The 25,454-nt window shown below is 44.7% G+C and overlaps 1 protein-coding gene across 1 annotated transcript in view; it reads left to right on the top strand.

Annotated features, from left to right (window-relative positions):
- mpp7a (MAGUK p55 scaffold protein 7a) overlaps positions 1–25,454 on the top strand; it is a 183,171-nt gene that overhangs the window by 105,882 nt on the left and 51,835 nt on the right. Inside the window, exons 7-11 of the mRNA XM_049564751.1 lie at positions 9,315–9,396; positions 9,887–9,972; positions 10,647–10,721; positions 15,105–15,301; positions 15,966–16,030. Coding sequence (XP_049420708.1) covers positions 9,315–9,396; positions 9,887–9,972; positions 10,647–10,721; positions 15,105–15,301; positions 15,966–16,030 — 505 coding nt within the window. The remainder of the gene's footprint in view (positions 1–9,314; positions 9,397–9,886; positions 9,973–10,646; positions 10,722–15,104; positions 15,302–15,965; positions 16,031–25,454) is intronic.

Below are 25,454 nucleotides of genomic sequence, written 5' to 3'. Positions count from 1 at the left end.
GAAAGGCATGCGGCAGGTCACCCAGAGGGGATTGGCCAGCAGCGGCAGCTCTGTTGCATCAGCTCGAAAAATCATTTGACATAAAACCTCGGGTACCTTTCACTGCTCTCTGGCTTCTTTCTTCTTTCTCTCTCTTCGCAACAATAATATAGATTTTCATCTGGGCTCCTGCTAATTCTTTACAGCGCTGTATTAATCTTTATAGGTGACCATAAGACTCAATGGATTTTCTGATCATGACCGAATACACTAATATTACATGATTTTTACTCCTTCTGAGCAGCGCTGCAGGCTGTGGCGTCTGAGGAAGTATGCAAGAACTCATAAATATGCTGGACTCAGTGCGCGGAACGGTCATGTGTGTTATGTGTGGGGGGCTCTATGCCATCTCAGTGAGGTAAGATGAAATGACACACTCCAACACCAGATATGATTGGAGGTAATTGTATTTTAATGTCCAGGAGGCCCATTCCCACTTTGTATTTGGTTTTTCCATGGCTGACATCTGGTGTGAAGAACGCCAGCATGTGTTTCCACTACACTTGTATTTATACCTCTAAACACAGCAGTCAACACAGCAGTCGGCAGGAGTTTATTGTCGCTGTTACACTTTTGCTGTTAAGTGACATCATGTCAAAACACGTCGGCCTCTCCGCCCGGGCCACTCGCGTTTGTTTTCCCTTGTCGCTCTCAATTTGGAGGGAGAAATAATGTTTGTCAAATGCCACAGCGTTGGGTTCGGTTCACGGGGCGATGTTTTGAGTGGTCGTTACGGGCCGGGGGCCGTGTGTTTGAAACGCGGCACCGTGCTTGTTTTCCCTGGCGGGTTAGGAACTGTGGAGTGGCTTCACTTGTGGCCATGGCTAAGGTAAAGAGATCCTCGGATCCCTCTTTTCCACCGCGGCACTTACTAGAGAGGCCACACATAGCCTGCCCTAGACCCCGAGACGCGTGATGAGCCAGGCCAAGACAACTAGCCAGCCCTCTCGTCATCCATACAACCCCGAGTACAAGCCAGCCAGCTTCCATCATGTCATCCAGCCATCCATCCAGTCCATCAGCCAGAGGGCACTCTAATTGCCCCATAAAGACTTAGCTCGCCAGAAACTCATTGCGGCAAATCCCAGCCAAGCTAACATGATGAGACATCCAACATTCAGCTTGTCTTACTCCTCTTATCTGCTGAAGTTTCATGGCACTACTGTGCGCTGACAGTTCCCTGGACAACCTCGTCTCCATTCCATTCCTTCTAATAAACACACTCTCATACATGAGGGGATCCAAATTTCAGTCCCTATTCTCCCTCTTTTTTCTGCACTCTATGAGGTGTGAGCCATTTGTCATCACATACTTAACGTGGCTGCCATGTCAGCATGTGTGCTCCAGTGCATGCGCTGGGAGGGGTGATGGCTTGATACGGACAAGCGTCGCTCCAGTTCTCCTCATCACACAGCGGAGACTAAGCCGTTGCGTTTTGGCGAGCCCAACAATAACAATCAGAGGCATTTATGTGTTAGAAATCGGGGAATAGAGCTGGGAGCAGCGGCTGCATATGGAGCTGATCACGTTAGGAGTGGAGGCTTCGGATCGCCTTACTGATGACTAATTGACCACAGCTAGGAGGCCCTCCTCGGTCCACGATGACCCCCCTCTCATCTCTATTTTTGACTTTCTCTGCTTTCTGCCCCTCAACATTTTATTCCTGGAGAGACTTGAGTCTATTTTTATACTCAAATAAAGTGCAAACTGCAGCGATAGTTAAGAAAGAGAAGAGCGAATCAGCCCCCGACAACATCACCGTCTTGTGAGCACACCATGCTATCTTTTTCCGTGCAAACAGAGCAGCTGAGCCACTTGATGGTTAAGTGGCGCCTTGTCTCTAATTGCTAACATAGCGTAGCCCATTCATCAGGCTTAGTGACTGTCCAGCATCAATCATCCAGTCTTTTGAGGTTTCTCTCGGGCCAGTTTGGCCGGACTTCAGGTAGAAGCTCTCATAGAAACACACACGCAGACACGCTCGCATGCACACAAAAAACACACCTACACATGCTGTCATTCATGCGTGTATGTGCTTTGACAGACGTAGACGTTCCCCTTCTGACTTCCTGCACTGTTTCCATGCACAAGCAAAAGTCTGAAATGGCTTCCATGTGCCAGGAGGCGTTGAAGGCTCAGTGTAAACGTAGCCATCGGTTTGTACTAATGCTTAGCTGCTACACCAGGAAGCCCATCTTGGTGCTTGAGGGCCCTTACCTACCTTGTTTCTTCCTTATGTGTGCCCCACATACACATCATGCAGCTTATTTAGGTTCTAGCCTGACTGTTTATGTATTTGTTTAACAGAGCAAGGACTCCTCATTAGTGGCCATGCATGGCTGGATGCTGATGATAGCACCCATAGGGTATCAAGGGGGAGGTGATGCTGAGTTCAGGATGTTGGATTTGCCCCCCTCGTTCCAGCTGCCTCTCAGTGCTTCCAAGCTATTCGTCAGGCCTCCAGGAGAGGCTGATGCACCCCTGGAGGATTGAGAGAATGAAGTCTGACTGTAGATTGTGATGAGGTGGAGGGGGGAGTGTGGCGAACCCGTAATAATCAAGAGTCTGGGAAAAATTGGGTTCTACAGAACTTTGGAATTGCGAAAGAAAAACGTGAATATGTGAGGTGTTGTTGATTATTCCAGCAGTTTGTGGCTGATTTGAAACTCGGCTCCTTTAGACTTCCTCTACTTACTACCTGAAGATAATGAGGGCCAGGTTGCCTTTACTGACATGAACTGACCTCTGCTTTTTCTCACACCTGTTTGCTTTTAGCAAAGACTTCTCTTCCTCTGTTTGCTTCTACTTTATGTCTTGCTCTTTTGTTTTCCACCTTGAGCTGGTGTTATGCTTCTGTTAAGACAACCGAAAGCTGTCGTATGTCGCAGAGGAGCCGATGCACACATCTCCCAAATTTCAACAACACATCATGCAAGCTGAATTGTAGATCCATGTAGGTTCACCTACGTGCAGCCCAGAGTGGCATGTTTTAGCCTTCAAAATCAGAGTCCTGCAACACTACATGCTTATCCTGATGCTTCTGAAGTATTTCATAGACTTATAATCTTTATTCTCTCAAGACAGTGAACTTAATCTACTGCTTTAATATTTACCATCAAAAAGCTCAGCATGACAGGCAGAATATCTCACTTGTATAGGCTAAAAAATATTTATATGTAGTATGAGTGTAACAGACTTGCTGAGTCTAAGCTGAATCCTTTTCTTAAGGCGTGTCTGCTTTGTTGTTTTGGTGAATTGTTATAAAGCTCTACAATAAATAAAACAACTTGTGAACGCACCTCAAAAAAACCACACTGTCTCGCAGGACTCTCATGCCCAATGTTGATCTGTTTTCTGACCCACCCGGCCAGTTGGAGTTGATCTTGCATATCTTTGGGGCGGCAGTAGCGCAGTCCATAGGGACCAGGGTCGAGAATGGGAGGTATAGGTTGTGTTTGTGCGTGTGCGTGTGTGTATTTCGGACCTGTGTGTATATTAAACAGAGTGAAAACTAATTGACCCTCAGGGATTAATAAAGTATATCTTCTTACAAAGTATTCTTCTTCTTCTTTTTACCCTGGCAGCAGCATGTGCCAGTGACATTGACTTGTACCGATTCATTCCACTTTACACAAGCTTCTGTAATATCATCGCAATAATGGCCCACAAGAGCCACATACAGCCAGCAAATCATGTGTGATTTTATCAAGACCAGTGAGTTAATCCAGAGTAAATAGAGTCCAAGTATAGTCCGGCTTCACCTCTGGGGCCGATTATTACATTGTGTTTGTCTTTTTTATCACTAAAAGTTGAATCACACTCAGACAGATGGCCTATGCCTGCTACTGGTGTTTTTGCTTTTTTTTTGTATACAGAGAATTACCCAATTTAGTGACAGTCATTGCCTCCCGACATGCAAATCTTCCACCAAAACATGTTCACTCCAGATACTCTTTTGCAAGGGCATGGTCGCTGCATCCTTGGCTTAGCACCACTAAAGACATTTGTGATTGGTTTAGAGTAGTGGGTTACAAACACCAAAGGGCAAGCCAAAATCTCAAGACACACCTGTATTTATATCTGTGCACAATAGCTTTTATAACATGTGTTATTACTCTTATCATGACCTAAGACAATAAAAATAAGAAAAAAATAAGACAGATAGCTTTCATGATACTGTCAACTTTTTTTTCTCTTTTATTTCAGTGGTAGGTTGTCTTCGCTGGTGCTTTGTTGTAATTTGCTCCATACAATAAAGCGATCTATTGTCTTATTTGCAGCTTTCTCCTTTTAAATGTTTTCATCCCTCACACTGGCTGCCAATTGGGGCTTTTGATGTGTCACACACTTACACTTCTCAAACTACCACAAATAGGTTCCTGTTGAAGGTTTTCATATTAAATTAAATTATGTTTTTTTTTTAGCTAGAGTTTGTCTATTAATCTTTGTTAGAAATGGGTGTGCACAACATACTGATACAGTCAGTTAAAAAATTAATTCATAACTTTTTGTATAGGCCCAGTTAACTATTGAATGAGGGATGTGTGGTTATCACGAAATCCTACGGCACACCTTTATTGGCATCACTGTACACCAGTGTGCCGCAGCACACCATTTGAGAACCAGTGGTTTAGAGAAATACAAACAACCCAGAGTATTTTTCCCTCTATAGCAGAATGATAATGTGCACTTCCAGACCTTTATCTAGCGCTGACACTGTGCTGTGAAGATAGGTTTGGCTACACAAGACTACATTCCTCATTGATCTCACTCCCTGTCTCTTTGGTTACTTCTATCCTGCTCTCTCATCGTATTTCTTCTTCTTATTTATTCACTCATTAGCTCACAGTCTTACACTCAACCCTGACCTCTACTCATTTATCCACAGCCTGCCTCCCTCACTTCCCTCCCAGTTAACTTGTCAGGCCTGACTCTGCTCTGGTCTTCCACTTACCCTCCAGTCTGGCTCGCTCGTGTTGCCACTGGAGCGTTTTGGCCTCTCTCAGCTTTCCTTATCAGACAGAGCTCATTTGGCTACCGTACCAGGGCTGAGTTCAGACTGGGGTTGGCCAGATTAAGGGGAGAGGTTCCCCCTCCCTTCATCAGTTCCCCTCTCCCTTGCTTCTGGCTTGGCCTGCCTGTGTAGGCCCATCACGTTAAAGGGCAGTGGGTCAGATGAGAATCACGAAGAATAAAGACTTTAAAAAAGGCGCAGCTTCAAATAACTTGTTGAAGAGAGTCAGTGAGGTGTAAAAGGAAAATGGGCATGGGCAAATTTGTCCACCAACACCCAAGTTTGTTTCTCTACTGGTGTAAAAACTCATAAAGCATGGTGGTTTAAATGGGGATAAAATGGTCTCCTTGCTTCCCAGGGTTCACGACCCCATCCGTTCGTGTTTGCATGCTAAATGTGCTGCTCTGTAATCACCATTGCCACTTGCAATAAAAGTCGTAAAAGCGGTGTTTCTAAATGGCATCAGGGTTTCAACATGTGATTTAAGCCATATGTGTCAAAACACGATTTATATCTACACACCATATGTGAGCAGATTCCATAGATAGGCATGGACGTGCGGTGGAGAGCACGTCTGTGGAGTTTATGCACACAGCCTATTGTCGTTACAAAACTCTGAGTCCAAGGCTGCCTCTCTGCTGTTTAGTTAGCCTTTAGACTGCCACCAGCCACCAGGGACCCCGGGGACACAATAAAAACATCCATCATACCACTGGCCATCAGCCAGCCTGAAAAAGGAAAGTCCGAAAGAAAAAGCAGAGAGAGAAAGTTAATGACCACATGTCTGAATACTCCTGTGAGATTTCCTGCAGACTCCCCATCACACCCTGTTGTCTGTCACAGTCCGTCTCTTTCCCTGCAGCGCTCTATTCTTTCAGACACACACACACAAAAGGCCTCTCTGTCTGTCCCGGGGCCATTGCATCACAGACAGCTGCTTTAAGTCACACTGAGGGGTTATATGTGACCCTGACACCGGGGTATGACAGTGCCTTCTCCTCTCACTGACCTGCTCCACTGATTTCTCTCCTACTGCAACCTCTCGGGTTTCTATAATAAGCCCAATTATTCTATTAGGTCCGCAACTCTCTGCAGACCCTACCACTGTCTTATCCCGATGTCCTTCCACATCTCAACACCTTAAAGGCCTTGAGGAAACCATTATGTAGGAGGAAAACCATTAGGTGTGAATAGGTCGTGAAAACAACCAAGATGACATGCTAATGGCATCGACGAAGTGGCACAAACCAGAGGCTCCTTTAGTCTTTGAGGGGTTTTTTTTTATCTACTTTGCTTTCATCGATGGTAGTAGCCAGAGCTACTTTGGACCTGTCGAAGGAACACCGGAGCGGCGTGACTCATGGCAAGCCATTGCACTCAAGCGGTCGACCTGGGCGGCAATAGATTAGGACAGTTGAAATAAAGCACGGCTGCTGAGCGGCGTGAGGAAGGCTGTGAGCCTGTTCCTTTTTTTTTGCAACAGAAATAAAAACAATCTTTGGGGATGATGGGAATAGCAGCTAGGAAAGGGTGGAAGGATGAGTTGCAGCCCCGACAAACTATGTGTCGACTAGACGGCGCATCTGTCTGGTTCGGGTCGTCAGGCCCATGCGAGGATGACGCCACACGTGGGGTTGCAGTTTGTGATCCTATTCCATCCTAGATCCCAGCCAGGCTGGTGCCTAAATGGTGTTTGTGGGAGGGCTGTGACAGGTTGGCACACATTAAGCCTATTGTTTTATGGTTAAAGGAAGAGGCTTTTTGGGTTTACTGGTAAATGCATCACCGCTGTCATTTCAAATAAGGAAGTTGAAACCCTATCCTCTTCTTCGTGTGTCTCTCTGGCCGAGCACCAAGCCCATAAAGGAGGACAAGGAAGGCTTGAGCGACTGTGTGTGTTTGTGTGTGTGTTTTGAATCTGCTGCCTCCTACCTGTTTGGCCCTCACCTCTCTCTGTAGGCCACTGATGCCTTCGGCCACTACTGCTGCCGTGACAGAGTGAGTCAGAATATCAGAAACATCCTGTCAGATCATTACATTCACCAGGTGTAAGCCCGGAGGGGGTCATGTGTTTAGTCGTGTGTGTGTGTGTGTGTGTGTGTGTGTGTGTGTGTGTGTGTGTGTGTGTGTGTGTGCGTGCGTGCCTGCGCGTGTGTGTATTTGCCTGTCTCTCTGCAGTAACTCTTGCATACTACTAAACCAATCAGCCTAATGATCTCCATCCATCCATCCATCCATCCATTTTCAACCACTTATCTGAACCTGGGTCACGGGGGCAGCAGGCCAAGCCCAGACATCCCTCTCCTCAGCAACGCTTTCTAGCTCTTCTTTAGGTACCCCAAGGTGTTCCCAGGCCAGATGAGATATGTAATCCCTCCAGTGTGTTCTGGGTCTGCCCCGGGGCCTCCTGCCAGTGGGACGTGCCTGGAACACCTCTAAAGGGGGGGGTGTCCAGGAGGATCCTGATCAGATGTCTGAACCACCTCAACTGACTCCTTTAGATGCGAAGGAGCAGCGGCTCTACTCCGAGCTCCCTCCAGATGTCCAAGTTCCTTACCCAATCTCTAAGGCTGAGCCCAGACACCCCATGGAAGAAACTCATTTTGGCCGCTTGTATCCGCAATCTCATTCTTTTCAGTCACTACCCAGAGCTCATGACCGTAGGTGAGGGTTGAGACGTAGGTGGACCAGTAAATCGAAAGCTTTGCCTTCCAGCTCAGCTCCCTCTTCACCACAACGGTCCGGCACAGTGCCTGCATCACTGCAGATGCCGCGCCAAATCACCGACCCATCTAACATTCCATTCTACCCTCACTTGTGAACAAGACCCTGAGGTACATGAACTCCTTCGCTTGAAGCAGTAACCCTGTCTCAACCTGGAGGGGGCAGAGAACCATGGCGTCAGATTTGGAGGTACTGACTCTCATCCCGATTGCTTCACACTCGGCTGCAAACCACCCTAGTACATGCTGGAGGTCACGGTGTGATGGAGCCAACAGAACCACATCATCTGCAAAAAGCAGACATGCAGCACTGAGGTCTCAGCCTAATAATATGTGGGCACATTTATGCCCGTATGCTCAAGGACCTCTCGTGGTTGCAGTGATTCAGCATGGTTGAAAAAACAGTTTTATTGACTGTTTCATACCATCATGGACTGCTGACTCCTCACTCCCCTAAACCTGCTGGTTAGGAGCCACAAGTCCTCAACAATATCACGTGGCAAAAAGAAAAAGGCATTTTCATCTAAAAACAAGCTTTACCTGATCTGTTGTAGGCCACATTTTGGCCTTCGTCATGTCTCAAAAACTGATATCCATACCAAAGTTTGTTCTCATTTTGAACCAGAGGATCTGCAGATTTATTCCATCATATTTTATTAATCACTAAAGAAAAATGTTGTGTTATCCTTGCTGGCATCTTGACTGTAAGGGAGCCGGGAGGGACAATTCCACCGAGGGCAGCTGAGCCAGTTGTATTGTCTAGAGTGGCGAAACCAGCACCGGCAGCTGCCTGATGGAGATCTGCATTCTACTCTGTGCACTCTGTGCTCTTGTGAAATTGATGGAAAATTTTACTTGGCATGCTTATATTGAGTAATTTATTTGATCTTTCATTGTTTTATTGAAGAAATGTATGCAAAATTTAGTCTTTTAAGTGAATTATTGATTTAAACCTTTGAGCTTTTCTGCCCTGTGCTGACACTCCTTTGATTTACACATTCAAATGATTCTTGCATGTTTTATGTATCACCCCAACAACCAATTTCGAAGGTATCTGTCTCATAGTAATGAAGCAGAAATGCCACGTTAATGTGTTTTGCCATTCTTAGCATGTATTCACTCTTTGATTTCCTATCAAGTCAGTGCATACATGTGTGGGAGGTGCAAAGATCACAAAAGAAGATTCACATATTTTAAATGAAATAGGTAGTGTGTTAAATGAACTAACTACCTGCACCATGTCATAATTTTATGTATTAAAACTATACCTTAAAAGCACCTATGTAAGACATCAAAGATTTTTCTCTGTTCATTCTTTAAAGACATCCATTTTTTTCCAGAAAAGTAATCATAAATCAACCATTTGGATAATGAGCATTCTCATGAGTAGCAGTTTATGTCCTTGAATTTCGACCAGATGCTTCTTTCTGTCATTTTGAGCTATCATCATTTGACATTTGAACAGTCCAACTTGAAGCAGAATGGAAATCCAGCGCAGATCATCCAGTTTTTCATCATTCTCTGTGATTGCTTTGCAGGGAGCAACGATAAGGCGTGACGAGCGCACTGGAGCCATCCTCGTGGCCCGGATCATGAGAGGAGGGGCAGCTGACAGAAGCGGTCAGTTTTTCCTCTTTTGTCTACCAAAACATTTGTGTGTGAGTCTGCAGTGTGAAAGTACTTTATATCCCAACAGAATTACATCCAGTGTCTAACAAAGAGGGGATGTATTCAGGGATTATCCCTGCACCTGAACACACCGAAGTCTGTGCCATAAGTTGTCCTTTTCCACTTTGCAAATATGAACACAAATGACAAGTATACAGTGATGCTCTTCTTGCTGTCCACGTGTTTTTGGTTTGATTGTGTGTTCATTGTGACCAGTCTGTTTTTCAGCTCTGCCACAGTAAAGCCAAAGGCAAATTTCCACATGTGTTGACAATAATGTTTTGATTCTTTTCCAATCTCAAATGCCACCATGGCGATAAACAGTAATCTCGGGTACTATACACATCCCGGGGCTTTGTGAGCACTGGACTTTTACACAGTAGCTCACTTCTATTAGGACAGTCGATCGTCAATATGTAAACTTTGTGTTTGTGTGTGGCAGGGCTGATTCATGTAGGAGATGAACTGAAGGAGGTCAATGGAATCCCTGTGGATGACAAGAAACCAGAGGAAATCATTCGTATTCTGGTAAGCCTCATCTGTTTGTGTGTGTGTGTGAGTGCATTCTCCCCTGTGTGTGTGTGTGTGTGTGTGTGTGTGCTGTTCAAGGCTTTCTCCCGTGTTTCAGCCCCAATCCCTTGGCGAAAATAACATTCCTTGTTTGTGATGGCAAAAAACCTCCCCTAACTCATCCAGGACCATGTGCTCTCCCGTCGCAGCCCTGAAAACCAAGCACTGGCCTTTCTCTACAAGTCTTTCCTGGCCTTTAGACCACATACATCGAGCCACACGGTCCCCCCTGGATTAGATTGATGCTTAGTAGTTCCTCCAAACAGGCTCCGCCGCAGGCCTCAAATAAGCTTCGCCGTGGGCCTGAACTCTGCCAGGGGGGGAGAACTGGAGAGGAAAGAGAGAGTCTCTTAAACTCAGGCGTCCGTCTCAGACACAAAGGCCTCTGGAGCGTGATGATAGCTTTCATCACTCCTCCTTTTACCCCCACACATACTCTATCTCCCTGCCAAGCAGAGTCATCCAATCCTAATAACCCTTCCATTGTTGAAAAATCAAACAGTGCTTTGCGTCATGTGACTTTCATTGGATTAGGTGCCTTGTGAAATATTTGCAGGACAGATGACTGGTGTTTCCACCCCCTCCACTTGGACCTAAACTGCTGTATCTGTCTTGCCTTTCCCAATATTCAGGCCCAGTCGCAAGGAGCAATTACCTTTAAAGTCGTCCCCGGCGTCAAGGAGGAGGCGCCAACCAAGGAGCCAAAGGTAGGTCTTGTTCTGGCGTAAGCCTTCTGTTGATTGGGTTACACTCATTGACTTAAAAAACAGAGAGCGTCTCTGCTCCAGCATGATACGTTTTTGTTGGAAATCTGGAACAAGCGATGAATGAACACGGAAAGAGGAGAGCTGTGATATGGTAATGGGAAGAGCGTATACAGTAACAGGGCCAGATTGTTGAACCACTACCTGAGTTTCAGTATCAGCGACAAATTTAGGATAACTTTGAGGAAACCCTGTTTTACTTTGAACACGTCCCCTTCACATATTCAAAAGCATTCAAACCCAGACTCACGACCCCACCTTACTTCTTCTGTCAGATTTTTGCTCCTGCATGTGTCTGCTATATATATTTCTCTCTGACTGTCCACACCAAACACATTTTAGTCATGTTAATGCATAGATAATACATCTATCAGCCATCCAGAATCCACAGAACAGTCGTTAGTCTCCTTTTAAAATGTACACCAGACAAGTAACGGCTTCATTCGTACAACCCAAAGTGTATTTTCCAACAGATGGCATGGAAAGTAGAGACAGTGGCTTCAGAAACTATTTTCCCACCTTCACTGACGGCCCAAGACAGCGGTTCAGAGCCAGACTTGTTTAAACCTCTAGCAAGGCTTCAGGAGTTCTAGTCAAGGCAATAGAAAGTGACAGAAAAGAAGGAGGTGAATGAGTGGTGCAAAGAATGTAAAATTGCCTCTGTGATGAGCACAGTAAACTGTAGCAGCGGTAGCAGGACCAGTACTTTCTCACAAGAGTAGATTTAAGGTGACAGCGACCTTCAGACAGAGTGCGGTTGCTGCCATCAGGCAACATCAATGTTCTGTGTTCTGATCCAGCCTGTACACTACAAGCTGCTGCTCTCCACCTTGTATATAATCACCACGCAGTTAAAAAGAGCAGGTCATAGCTTAAAATAGTGGAAATATTTTGTATTATGACACAGTTATTAGAGCAAGTTTTGCTAAAATCTGTTTATATTCAGACCAGAGAATCAAACTTTGAAGCTGATGTTCCCTCAGTAGTGGTTTCTTTCTTAGATGTGTCTGTTTTCTGCTGGTGGAGCAGCGTCTGATGATTCAGGGAACTCAGATACCAGTGAAATCCGTTCCTGTGTTGTTTCTCTTGCTGAAGTTTCTGCGGTTGCCATGGTGACGGAGGGAGCTGGGCAGCGAGTTGAGAAAGATAAAACCATCATAAACTCCAAATGCAGCGGCAAAGAGCTGTTCACGCTCACCTCCCTCTCTTTGCTGCTGCCATTTCCGCCTCAAAGCCCCTTTAGTGTTTAGGTGTGTTCAGAAGTTAGTGGTGAATTGGTTCTTAGTAAAGAAACAGTTATAGCTGGAATCAAGTAACAAAAACATATTTTTACAGAGCTCACCATGTAGTGCTTTGGCTTCACTCACTTTCCTCCAAGCCCTCTACTTTCTCTGCCTCTGCACCGGCAGTAGCCTTGGCTGGAGGCAGTATGTTTTCAGGTTGTCCGTCCATCTCATTCTCGTGAACGCAATATCTTTACAGAATCTCTTCAAATTTGTCACAAACATCCACTTAGACTCAAGGATGAATTGTTTAGATTTTGGTGGTCAAAAGTCAACGTCACTGTGATCTTGCATCTACCTCATTCTCAAGAACATGATATCTCAAGAAGGCCTTGAGGGATTTCTTTATCCGAATTTGGCACAAACGTCCACTTGGACTCAAGAATGAACAGATTAGATTTTGGTGGTCAAAAGGCAAAGTCACTGTGATCTTGCATCTACCTCATTCTCAAGAACATGACATCTCCGGGCGTCGGTAGGGCAGTGGATAGTGCCGGCGCCACAGCGGTTGCAGGTTCGACTCCGGCTTGCAACCATTTGCTGCATGTCATCCCCCACTTTCTCTCTCTCTCTTACCGTTTCACTCTATCCTGTACAGTACAGGCAAAAAGCCCCCCAAAAAAAAATCTTAAAAAAAAACCAACATGACATCTCAAGAAGGCCTTGAGGGATTTTTTTTTTTTTAATTTGGCACAAACGTCCACTTGAACTCAAGAATAAACTGATTAGATTTTGGTGGTCAAAGGTCAAGGTCACTCCAACCTGGTCTGTCTCATTCTCATGATCGCGGTATCTCAAGAACACCTTGATGGAGTTTCTTCAAATTTGGACTGAAGTATGAACTAATTAGAATCTGATGCTCCAAGGTCAAGGTCACTATGACCTCACACAACATGTTTTGGCCATAACTCAAGAATTCCTTTGCTAATAATTACAAATTCACACAAATGTCTCATATCTAACAGGATAAAATGATGACGTGATGACACTTTATATCCAAAAGGTCAAAGGTCATCTTCATTTTGACATCATAATGTTCTCCAAAAATACCTTTCTGGCCACTATTCAATGCCATAACTCAAGAACAGAAGGGCAGACATTTTGTCAGGTAATGAATTAACAGTAATCTTGGGTGTCCACCTTGAAACAGTACCGATTGTACAGATCTTCTGTCTGTGCTGCCGGGGGGGAGATGTCTGTGAAGCATCAACGTTTCAGAATTTGTAGCTTCTTCGCGGCAGCATTCGAACTGGACACGTCGTCGGCTGTCAGCTTGCATAGGAGTCTGGACAGACAGGGATGTAAACTATAACTTGCTAACTAACTATAAATTGCTTTGCATTTGAACACACCCTCAGCGTACTTTATAAATGTTTTGGGTTTTTTTTTTAAAGATATTTTGGGGGCATTTTTGCCGGTATAGATATTACAGGTAAGCATGAAGGGGGGAGAGAGAGGGGTAGAGTCAAACCCGGGCCACTGCGGCAACAGCCTTGTACATGGGGCGCCTGCTCTATCCACTAAGCCTCTGACGCTCTGTACTTCATAAATGTTTGAACACATGTACATGAACAAGAACTTTAAGACTTTAACAAAGAAAAATAGAAAACTATTATCCAGTCCAGACATTCCTCACCAGCATTTCTGTTGGTACCCAAAAAAAACATTGAGGTTTGATACGCAGCCACATGTAAGACAAGATTATCTACATTCATGTTGGACCACTGCACCAGGAGACAGTAGCTTGTAGCCATCCATTCTGAGGGTGGTTTAACTGACACTCCAATCAGCATGCCATCATTCTCACCCACTGGGGTGTTGATACACCATTTCTCACACGCCCATCTATCAGTAGCAGACAGAGGCTGGATCCACTCGCTGGTTTTAAGCTCCAGGGTCGAAGGCCGTTTATCATTACTAACAACGCAGCCCACCCTGCATGTGTAACAGCGGTGTACAGGACAGGGTGGGCCACTTACATCCTTTGTCATCGCGTAATGGTTAGAGCTGTCTGGCTGTCTGACAAACAGTCCGCCGGTGCCAAACACTCAGCCACTCCTTCATGAAAATAGCCCGCTTACATCAGGTAGTGTAGATGCATCAAAGGGGCAGCTAAGTGGCTGAGCATCCACAGGCCAAATAAACCGAGCCAAGTGACGAGAAGCAGTGTGTAGATGTATGGGTATATTCTGCCGGAGGGTTTAGCAGCCAACGTGGCTGTTATGACCCAAACAAAACATCTCTGTCTGAAACATAACTTTACTACATGGCACAAAGCACTCTTTAAATCAAAAGGACATCAAAAAATGGTGATCTATGCCTCCCTTGTTTTCTCTCTCTTTTTCATACACATACAAACTTTCCTTCCCTCTGTTTTCTCTTTCCACATGTACTGAGGTGTCTTAGGAGTGATAACTCATCATGACAGAACTCAATTTGAACAGAAGACGCAGCAAGGTGCTTTAGGTTGCAACTCGCCGCCCACAGCGGGGAAAAGATGTCAGAGATTTTTCCACTATAAGGTCCAGCCTCCTTTGTGTTGATGAGTTGTGTCCACCCCCACTGCCAAAACAAATTAGAACAACTCCTTAAAGAAAGGATACAACTTTTTTTCTGCATTGGTTTGTTCCTGTAATGTGGAAAGATTACTGATATTAGATTGTGTTTAGAATTAGAGCACGTCAATGGGTGGAACAAAGCGCGTCCAACTGGAGGCTCTGACTCAGGAGATGTTAAGTCTCGCCACACTTGGAAGACGGTGACAGGGCTTAGTCCATCGTAAAGTGTTGATGGAACCACATGGTGAAACTGACTTGGCCAGCGGTTACAGGTTTCAACTTCTGATTGCAATGACCTTTCTAGAATAATCACCCTGAGCGTTGGTGAAGCACCTTCTGTGTTTGCCGTGATGGCTTTCCTGCAGAGTTCACACTCCACGCAATGGAGGGAAAGGTCATTTACAGTGAACCGCTGCTTTTTCCTGTTGTGCCCTGAATCCAGCTCTTTGTTTTCCTCCCCCTCCCCTCCTCCACTGTATGCCCAGGTGTTCCTGAAGGCACTCTTTGACTACGACCCTAAAGAGGACAAAGCCATCCCATGTAAAGAGGCTGGACTGGCCTTCAAGAAGGGCTCCATCCTTCAGATCATGAGCCAGGATGATGCAACCTGGTGGCAGGCCAAACACGAGGGGGAAGCCAACCCCCGTGCCGGCCTAATCCCGTCCAAACAGTTCCAGGAGAGGTAAGAAACAACCTCAGCTAGATCTGCCTGTCCTGTCTACCGTTGCCTCTTAACAAGGCTGGCCCAACTGTCTCTCCTTCTGTCACAGTCACACAGGTTTCACCCTCTTTCTCTTCCGCTCTCCCTTTTCTCTTTTATTTTTTTTTCTTGCCTCACACTGCCAAAATAGTCTGGATTTCCGCACAATGTCTGGCCCGAAATGAGTAATGACAGAAAATGATAGTGCTGGTACCGATCCACTTTGGATGGCAAGTGGATGGAAAATCGCACATCAGTGTGCGCTCGGACAGCCGCACTTGATGTGCAACACAGAGCTCAGGAGGCCGGCACAGTTTCTTGGCAGCTTCCACGAGCATCGGAGGAGGGGAAAAACATACACTCACACACACAGAAAGAGGGAAGGAGGAGAGCAAAAGAGGAGCAAGAACATTCACAAACATTCAGATTTAACCCTGCTGTTCTGTCAACAACAAGTGTTCCTCCTTCACCTCCTCACTCCTTCACCTCCCCTCTTTTCTTTCACCAGTCTCAGCCGACAGAATGAAACTGGTGGATACTGAAGCCTAGCTGGGAGTGTTTATTATTCCCTAAGCAGTTGTGAAAACTGATGATTTTATTGTGCCTTTTTTCCTCTCTTTCTTTATCCTCCTCTCTCTTCTTTCAGGAGATTTGCACTGCGGCGACCTGCGGCAACTCTCCAACCCCAGAAGACCTTGAGCCGGCGATCATGTAAGCATTTATTATCAGAACATGACAACACACAGCAACAGGTGGGAGGTAATGTAAAGATGGAATAGGACCTAACAAACGGTGAAAGCCAGGGATGTTACTCAGGACTCATCTCTGCACTCTGGGGTCGCTGCTCAAGTCTGCCATACCGTTGCGCCGCTTCACACCTGTCATCAGAGGAAGTGTTGTGTCTGGGTTTACCTTCCTTCTTATTTTCCTGTCTGCTCCATGTTTCACTCTCTCAGCCTCTTCCCAGACTCTCTTTCCTCTGTCCCTCTCCGCCTCTCCATGTGTTGATGTGGTCTAAGTCATGCAGTGGCTTTAATGTGGAGAGGGAGGAGGTTTTGCCCTCTGGAAAACCTCTCAGAGCCTTTTACACCTCCCAGCCAACACGCCAGCCAGCGTACCCATCCAGCTCACCTCTCCACATCTCAAAGCGCCTAATGACAGATTAATGATCTGATTCTAGACCTACAGATGTGATAGAGGCATAGCACTGCTCTGCAGAGCGCATTAATGTACCTTATTATTATGAGACTGTACAGTGACCCCAAGCCTGGCCGGTCAGTGCAGCAGAGTCAGGGAGAACCCATCAGCAGGAGTGCTTCGCAGAAATGTGCTATAACATGCCTGGTTGTAGGAGATCAGGAAATGGGGGGATTATAGCTAAATTACCCATATAAATCAAAGGTTGTTGATTGCTTCGTAATGAAGACAGAATACATAAACCATGTTACATGAGGAAAAGACAGCAGCAGAAACGATTAGATATGGCCGACAGACCCTGTTTTAGGTTCAAGACTAGAAAAGAGCCATGAGCCAGTGAGAGTGTGGAAATACTGCAGGCTTTAAAACTACAATTGGTAACTTTTATTAAAATAACTTTCTGTCATGTTTGCTGAATCTTTCACTACATCTACACAGTGAGACAGAAAATCTGCAAAAAAAAAAAAACAAAGAAGTTTCTCTGCCTCCTCGTAGAGCTTCAGACGGCATTGGCCAGAATCCACCACAGCCGAGGGAAAACAACCAGTCAGCGCTGAGGAGTTTTTAACACAGCAGCAGTTACCTATTTCTCACCTCAAATGTTTTCAGAAACATATTTTAGTGTACTGTTTAGCTATAAAATGAGAAAGTTTGTGACCCAGCCGCCATGTTGGAAACATTCATTCATTCATTTTCCGTAGCCGCTTATCCCTGTGGGGGTCGCGGGGGGGCTGGAGCCTATCCCAGCTGACACTGGGCAAGAGGCAGGGTGCACCCTGGACAGACTCACTAGACTGTCGCAGGGCTGACACATAGAGACAGACCATTCACGCTCACACCTGTGCACACTTGTGAAATGGGTGGGGCAGTTTCTATTTAAGCTCAGTGTTGGAAATAATGGTGTTGAACACTGGTAACGAAGGTGCAGGAGGACTGAAACGTTAGTGTTACAGATAAATTGTGAAGCTTAGCGAGAGCAGTGCACAGGGTTTTTTGTTCAAGACAGCTAAACAGTATGAAATATATTTCTGAAAACATTTTGCAGTAACAGAATCTTGATTCATATTTGATCAGTGCTGCCAACTATGACAGTTTGACTGCAGTTCAAGAGCTGTGATTGACATGATTGACTGCTGCATTTGAGACATCTAGACTCTGAGTGGTTGTCGAATATGTGTGGAACTTTGGTGGTCAGAGGTTAAAGTTCAAGGTCACTGTGACCTCACAAAATAAACTGAAGACTCATGAAGAAAACTCAAGGGGCGTCAGTGGCTTAGTGGTAGAGCAGGCGCCCCCTGTACAAGGCTGTTGCCGCAGCAGCTCGGGTTCGAATCCAGCCTGTGGCCCTTTGCTGCATGTCATCCCCCCTCTCTCTCTCCCCCTTCACGGTTACCTGTCCTGTCCATTAAAGGCAAAATGGCCAAAAAAAATATCTTTAAAAAAAGAAGAAAACTCAAGACGGCCTGTTGGCATTTTATATCCAAAAAGTCAAATATACCCTCCTTGGAGCAACATGCGTATCTGGAGCACTGTGTACTGTCATGGCAACATATGAGTCTGGACAGACATGGATGTTAACTGCAATTTGATGAGATTATCTGTGTAGGTATACTGACAGTTTCGGCAAGTATGAAAAAAAGTTATTTTTTATTAAAGTTACTAACTGAAGCTGTACGTATTTAACATCATAACTCTGAATTAGCTGGCATGATTTCTTAATAGAGGGTAACACCAGACTGCAGGGGCTTAGATGTTAATGGTGTGAGTGAACGTTTTGTCAAGTTTAACATGACCAGAGTCATTGTTTTGGGATTTATGATGCCACCAGTAATATATTACATTTAAAAATGTTAAACTGAAGTGCCAACTGGAATCTCACACGGTTGTCCTGTTTTGCTGTGGACCAGTCAGTCAAATAAAAATAAACTACTGTCTTCAAAAAAAGCCGACAGATGACAGTTTTGATTTAACAGCAGTGGTTCAACATCTTCACCACCTTCACTCCCATCAGCCACCAAAAGAGAAGCAGGCCAAGCAGTGTAGACGTCTGCACAGCCATGGCTCTTAAGAAAAGCAATCAATCTCTCATGTCCAGCTGCTGAGTCCAAAACAGTAACTGTGATTTCTGCTACCCAAGTACTCACAATATACTAGATATGCCCTTTAAAATGTTGGTTTTCTCTCATAAGAAAATAGTTGGCAAAACATGCACTTTTTCAGACCGTGCCCACCTGTTGAGAATGACTGTGTACGCCACAGTCATTCTCAGGACTTTCCGTTGCACCTGAGTGAAAATCCCTTTAAGAGATTCCCATGCAGTCTCAAAATGACAAAAACATTAGCTATGATTTACAAACAGTTGCCAGTTAGCAATTTGGTTTGTATATGGTGAGCTGCAGTGCATGAACGGGAAGCCTGTCCAGCTGGCATTGTGACTGTGCATTACAGTATGACTGCGTGTGCATGCCTGTAGCCATGGAGGAGGAAAACACGCTGCCAGTATCTGCTGTGGGTCTTGCAGAACGTGCAGGCCAATGCGCCCCACACAGACTGAAGCCTGACATTGTGCTCTTTACTTGATGTTTGCAGGGTTTGTTGTGATATTCAAAACTGTAAATGAATTAAAAAAAAATGTCCCACATGCAATTATTTGTGCAGCTTCAAAACCAAAGTAAGAACAAAGACGTTTTTCTTATCCAACATATATAACCACTTCTCAACAGTGAAAGTGTTCCCTCTCTGCTCTACATCAGCTACAAGCTTATCTGTAAAAAATTCTACACACCTCTCCTCTCCTTCCTGCTTGCATCCTTGCTTTGCTTTATACTTTTGCTTATAAATTCATATCCATAACCACATATTTAGGCCTAATGAGACCACATAAATTCTAATTTACTGTATACAGCCTATCCCCCTCCTTTCATTTTGCATTTTCCAAACATATGAACCCTCAGAGAAACACACCGCACTTGTGCTTGGCTTTGTAGGCCTGCTCTGGTCTCACAATGACCCCATTGAACCAAAACCTAGCTCTTATTGGCCATATTTTTCACCGTAGATTACCACTTTGGGACGGACATGTCCATTTGACGACTTGTTTCCCTCGACATGGCGGTGAGCCCTTAATGTAACGTGACTCTTTCAATATGTAGCTCCGAAATAACCAGCAGAGCTACACTGACCACCTCTAAACTTAGCATTAGGGCTCGTTTACCTCAGATTTGAAGCTTTCGGGTGAATTATGGATGTTGTCATTTCCTGGTTATGTTCAACCGCATACTGGCATACATGGTGCACGATGGCCAAAAATAGCTTGCTAAAAAGTTAAAGACAGACAGTGCTGTACTGTTCCCTTACTATTTCATTTTAATGGCCTAGTTCCTCTTATGAGTTATGGGATTTGTAACCCACCCCAACGCTCTCTGTATGCACAGAGGGCAGGTGTAAAATGTAGTAGAGTCCACCGCGGCCCATAGCGAAGGAACATAAGTCTCCCTTTGAGCTGCAGCTAAATTTTCTCCCTTCATACTGTACAGATTAGTTGTGTGTGCAGCAGCAGTAGTAGGAAGTCCCTTGACATGTCCCTCTCAGGACTAGATGAATAACTGGGGAATGATAACAGTTCACTCTCTGTTCCTGCAGACACACACATTTCTCAGCGTTCGAAATAAAAAAAAAAACCTCAATTAAAGAAAAATGTTGGATCCAGTCTGAGTGTAAGCAACGACTCGAGCGAATAAAAGTGAAGGGTGTTAAAGAAAAAAGCTGAAAAGAGGAACGCAGGGAAGTGAAAAAGGATAATGGATGGTTTGAAGGAGGAATAGATGGAGAGAGAAGCAGCCGAGGGGTCACATTCGGTAGCAGATGTGGCCCTGCGGAGTGGCGGTGGCCGGGTCAAGAGAGATGGTGGGAGACAAAGCTTGGATCATGGCCCCTTGCGCGCCGAACCGGCTGGGCCCCGGGGCCATAAACTACAACCTAATTGAAGGATACCGTGGAGACCCCGCTGTTACCGAGCGGAGGAAAGAGGTGGTGATTGAGGAGGGGGTCCCTTTCTCTCTCTTTCTCCCTCTCTTTCCAGCCCGGGAGCTCCGTCGGCTGGAACAATATTGGTGTTGGCGAGGGGCTGCGGCGAGCATTGCTTAACCGTGTCCATTTACGCCTAACATTTGCAAGATATAAATAATCCTTTCCTCGCTGTTGCTCCCGCCGCTTTCATGGATGCATTCCTTGGTTATGAAACTGATGTTTAAAGTGCCATCACGTCAATTATTAATCTGGTCGAGGGGTTAGATCAACTATTTTACATCTATAGTTGTCAACCTGGCCTACCTGCCTCCTCCCCCTTAACCCCACAGCTCCCTTTCATCGATACCTGGCTCTCCTCCAGCTTCCCCATCTGTTCTCTCTGAACATATCAACGACTCTCTGGGCTTTCTTACAGCATGTCTGTTCCTCTGTCTGACATGCAAACCTCTCCACTGTCTGATTGTTTGGTTTGGTTCGCAGTCTGCCAAACACGTGGACGCACTTATCGCTCACCTTGGGGTCTCTCGACGTCTCTCTCCATACATTACAGCGCTATCCCTCTCACTCTTGCTCTCTCTGTGTCTCCGGCGAGCGAATGAACCATTTCAAAATGCCGCCCAAGATCGCTCTTAAGTGGCCCTGAACCTGGCCCTGTGTTCAGTTTATCCGTCTATTTCATATTTTAACTTAAACGCTTACAGACCCAGGGGTGGATTTAGAAGAGCAATGGGTGCAGGAGAAAAGTTCCATTTTACTTTAAAAGGTTAGAGCCAGATAACCCCCGCAGAGACCACCCTTAAAGTTTTATAGATCAAGTTATTATTGTTTCCCTTCATGTTTAAAACCCCTCTACGGGTCAGTATCTCAATTCGGACTGACTTGTAACATTTTGTAAACTATAAAGTCATTTTTTAATACAGACCAGCTTTGCTCTTTTGCACATCCTGACTTTAAATTATCAGTTCTACATTTGAAAGCTGAAAGACGCATGACAAAGATCTCACTCTGTGTCATCTGGAAAATTCCACCAGTCTCATGTTGGCTGTTTAAAAAAGAAAGAGATACAGCGAGCGAGAGAGAAAGTGACAGCGTCCAGTTAGTTCAAGGAGAAGGCCATCTGTATGCTGGCTGGCTGCGAGGGTGACATCAGCCCATAACTCAAGGCCATTTACAGGGTGCTGACTAGGGGTCATTCCTTTGTCTCTTCCTCCCTCGTAAGGAGATAGCTAAAAGATTGTCCAGCGGCACTGACAGTCTGCTGGATAGCTGGCTGTGCCAGATAAAATCCACACGGCTCCAAGTATAATCCCAAAGAGTACAATTTTATGTTACTCAAGTGGGTCGTACGACTCAGCTGCCTCAGGCTGCCAAATTGGATGATCATTTACACTCTTGTGGCGATGATGACGAGGATAATGGCAAAGATGGGTTTGATGATGACCCTCTTTTCAAGTCCCTAACCACACAATTCAGCTAATAAAGTGCCACTGTGAAATTAATTTGGAGGAAAAACTGAAGGCAAATGGTAAAATTATTACCCAAACCACTGTAAATATCCATCACAGTTGTTGTTCAACATTGACTCACCATACTTGTACTCGCACAGTTTTTATGCATTGAAGGATTAAAAGGATTTAAATTCCAGGAATACTCTCTTTGGTTTAGATAATTTATGAACTATTGTTTACAACCTGTCTGATTGTGCCCGAACTAGTTGCAATGTATTCGTATTTCCAGATCTTAGCATTACTATGGGTACATTGGGCCACATTCACCAGCCGTTCTTAAGGAAAAAATTCTTCTTAAAACCAGCTTGCAATTTTCATAAGGATTCTGACATTCACTGATGTTTCCTTATTTGGGATTTGTTCTTATAAAGAACAGAATCTACACACACTTGAATTTAAGTGCCGACATGTTTGTGCATAACAAATGGTTTTTGAGTTTTCTTCAGTTCTACAGTTCTATAATGTTACAGGATTTCAGTTACAATCATATTTTTTTGATAATTATTTCCATGATTTTACAAAGAATGATTTTCTTTTAAAATAAACCCCAGACTTACACTTCAATCCACATCAGTTATATTAATAGGAACCATGACATCTAATAATTAGTGATCAATCATGCTAGAAAATGTCACTCAGTAGGTTTACATGCACAGTTAAGTCGAGCTACCGTAACAGCTGGACTGGGCCATTTAATTGGACTACTGTCCTTGCCCCAGTATAGCACAGGAAGAAATCAATTTATTTACTAAAGTATGTCCAATTTGAGTACGATAGGTGGAGATATGCGCCCTTTCAGCTTGTTAGTATTGGACCTTTTTCCGGTTGACCTATTACGTCACAGACCAAACAATCAACAAACACGTTAGCTACGGTTAGCTAGCAGCTAACTGGTACCATAGTGGACAACTTCAATGCTCTGTACATTTCCGCCCAAAAAAGCACAGCTCTGGATATAGATTTCACCGTGTTGTTACCGGCTTCCTCTTCTTCTTCTTTTACGTATTTAATGCTGTGCAACTTCAAAATCCAGGGAGCAAGCGCAGAGCACCTCGGCCAGGCTGGTTTCCGATGGACTGTATGATGGGACAAATAGTGACGAAGCAGCATTCCAAGGACATTATTAATAACTTAAAGAAACATTGCGTGAAGTAGTCCACCTTCAATCACTCTTTCCTTCTTTATCTATCTCTCTAAAACACACATGCAAACATTGAAAAGTGCCACGATGCTCGTCTCCGTCCTCAGTCCTGACAGTTGTACCACTATGATGCATAAATTTGGCGGATTGTGTGTCAGGTTGGGTTCGGGTGGCTGATAAACGCATATTCCCATGCATAGGAGTTAGGATTGGGGTTAGGGGTTAGGATTCACGTTTTTTGTGTTATTTTATATCTACCGCTGATGCTACTTAATACACTGCCTGGCCAAAAAAAAAGTCGCCACCTGGATTTAACTAAGCAAATAGGTACGAGCCTCCTATTGGATAATTACTGCATGGGCGATTATCTTTCAGCTGGCAGCAAGTTATTTAACCCCAACTGGTGCAATGAGTTGCTTCTCATTTCCTAAACAACCATGTCGAAAGACACATCCCGTGGTCGTGGAAAAGATGTTAGTCTGTTTGAGAAGGGTCAAATCATTGGCATGCATCAAGCAGAGAAAACATCTAAGGAGATTGCAGAAACTACTAAAATTGGGTTAAGAACTGTCCAACACATTATTAAAAACTGGAAGGATAGTGGGGACCCATCGTCTTCGAGGAAGAAATGTGGCCGGAAAAAAATCCTCAATGATCGTGATCGGCGATCACTTAAACGTTTGGTGAGATCAAATCGAAGGAAAACAACAGTAGAACTCAGGGCTATGTTTAATAGTGAAAGTAAGAGCATTTGCACACGCACAATGCGAAGGGAACTCAAGGGATTGGGACTGAACAGCTGTGTAGCCTTAAGAAAACCACTAATCAGTGAGGCTAACCAGAAAAAAAGGCTTCAATTTGCTAGGGAGCATAAAGATTGGACTCTGGAGCAATGGAAGAAGGTCATGTGGTCTGATGAGTCCAGATTTACCCTGTTCCAGAGTGATGGGCGCATCAGGGTCAGAAGAGAGGCAGATGAAGTGATGCACCCATCATGCCTAGTGCCTACTGTACAAGCCTGTGGGGGCAGTGTTATGATCTGGGGTTGCTGCAGTTGGTCAGGTCTAGGTTCAGCAACAGTACGTGCTCAAAGAATGAGGTCAGCTGACTACCTGAATATACTGAATGACCAGGTTATTCCATCAATGGATTTTTTCTTCCCTGATGGCACGGGCATATTCCAAGATGACAATGCCAGGATTCATCGGGCTCAAATTGTGAAAGACTGGTTCAGGGAGCATGAGACATCATTTTCACACATGGATTGGCCACCACAGAGTCCAGACCTTAACCCCATTGAGAATCTTTGGGATGTGCTGGAGAAGGCTTTGCGCAGCGGTCAGACTCTACCATCATCAATGCAAGATCTTGGTGAAAAATTAATGCAACACTGGATGGAAATAAATCTTGTGACATTGCAGAAGCTTATCGAAACAATGCCACAGCGAATGCGTGCCGTAATCAAAGCTAAAGGCAGTCCAACGAAATATTAGAGTGTATGACCTTTTTTTTTTTTGGTGGTGACTTTTTTTTTGGCCAGGCAGTGTATAACAGCTTGTTTGGAGAAGGAGTACCTCCTCTCAAGAACTATTATAGTTCTTTTGTGTTTGGAGTCTGATGGTCCATCCTCTTTGGACTTTTGTTTGGGCATTCTTGACTTAATTCTTTAAACTTTTTCATCTGCTGTTTTTTCTTCTTCTGTTTCTGTATGCACACACGGCCTTGCAGTCTCATGTCCTTTTATGGGGAGTGGTGAGGCATTAATATGCTAATTAGGATCAACCTACCACATGCTTACAACACAACTTACGAGGACACTGGGATTCATCATTGTAAGAACAATTCTGCGGTTTAAGAACACGTCATAAATCTGACATCGATTTTTTTCTCAGGACCTTTTTTAAGTGCAAATTTAAGAAAAAAACTTAAGACAATATTTGTGAATGAGGCCCAATGTTTTCATATCCAATAAAAACGACGGCCAAAGCTACAAAACTAAGACTCAAGTTAGAATAAAGTAGGATTATCCTATGGAGTACATCCACTTGTCTTTCTTTTTTTGTCATCCCCTCATCTCACCCCTTCTTTCATCCCATGTGGTGAATCTTTGGTATGTGGGTGACATGTGATATACCCCTAAGCGTGTGTCCCTTTCCAGGGGAGGGGGGGGGGGGGGGCGGCCGGCCATGAAGCATCCATGAAGGCTGGTTAGCGGACTGGTAGGCTGGTTGACTGCACACTGAGAATGTCTGTGAAAGTC

The sequence above is a fragment of the Epinephelus fuscoguttatus genome, linkage group LG21, assembly GCF_011397635.1.
Source record: "Epinephelus fuscoguttatus linkage group LG21, E.fuscoguttatus.final_Chr_v1".
Lineage (NCBI taxonomy): Eukaryota > Metazoa > Chordata > Actinopteri > Perciformes > Serranidae > Epinephelus > Epinephelus fuscoguttatus.
The sequence above is the reverse complement of the archived record's forward strand: the minus strand, read 5'-3'. Positions and strand labels throughout refer to the sequence as shown.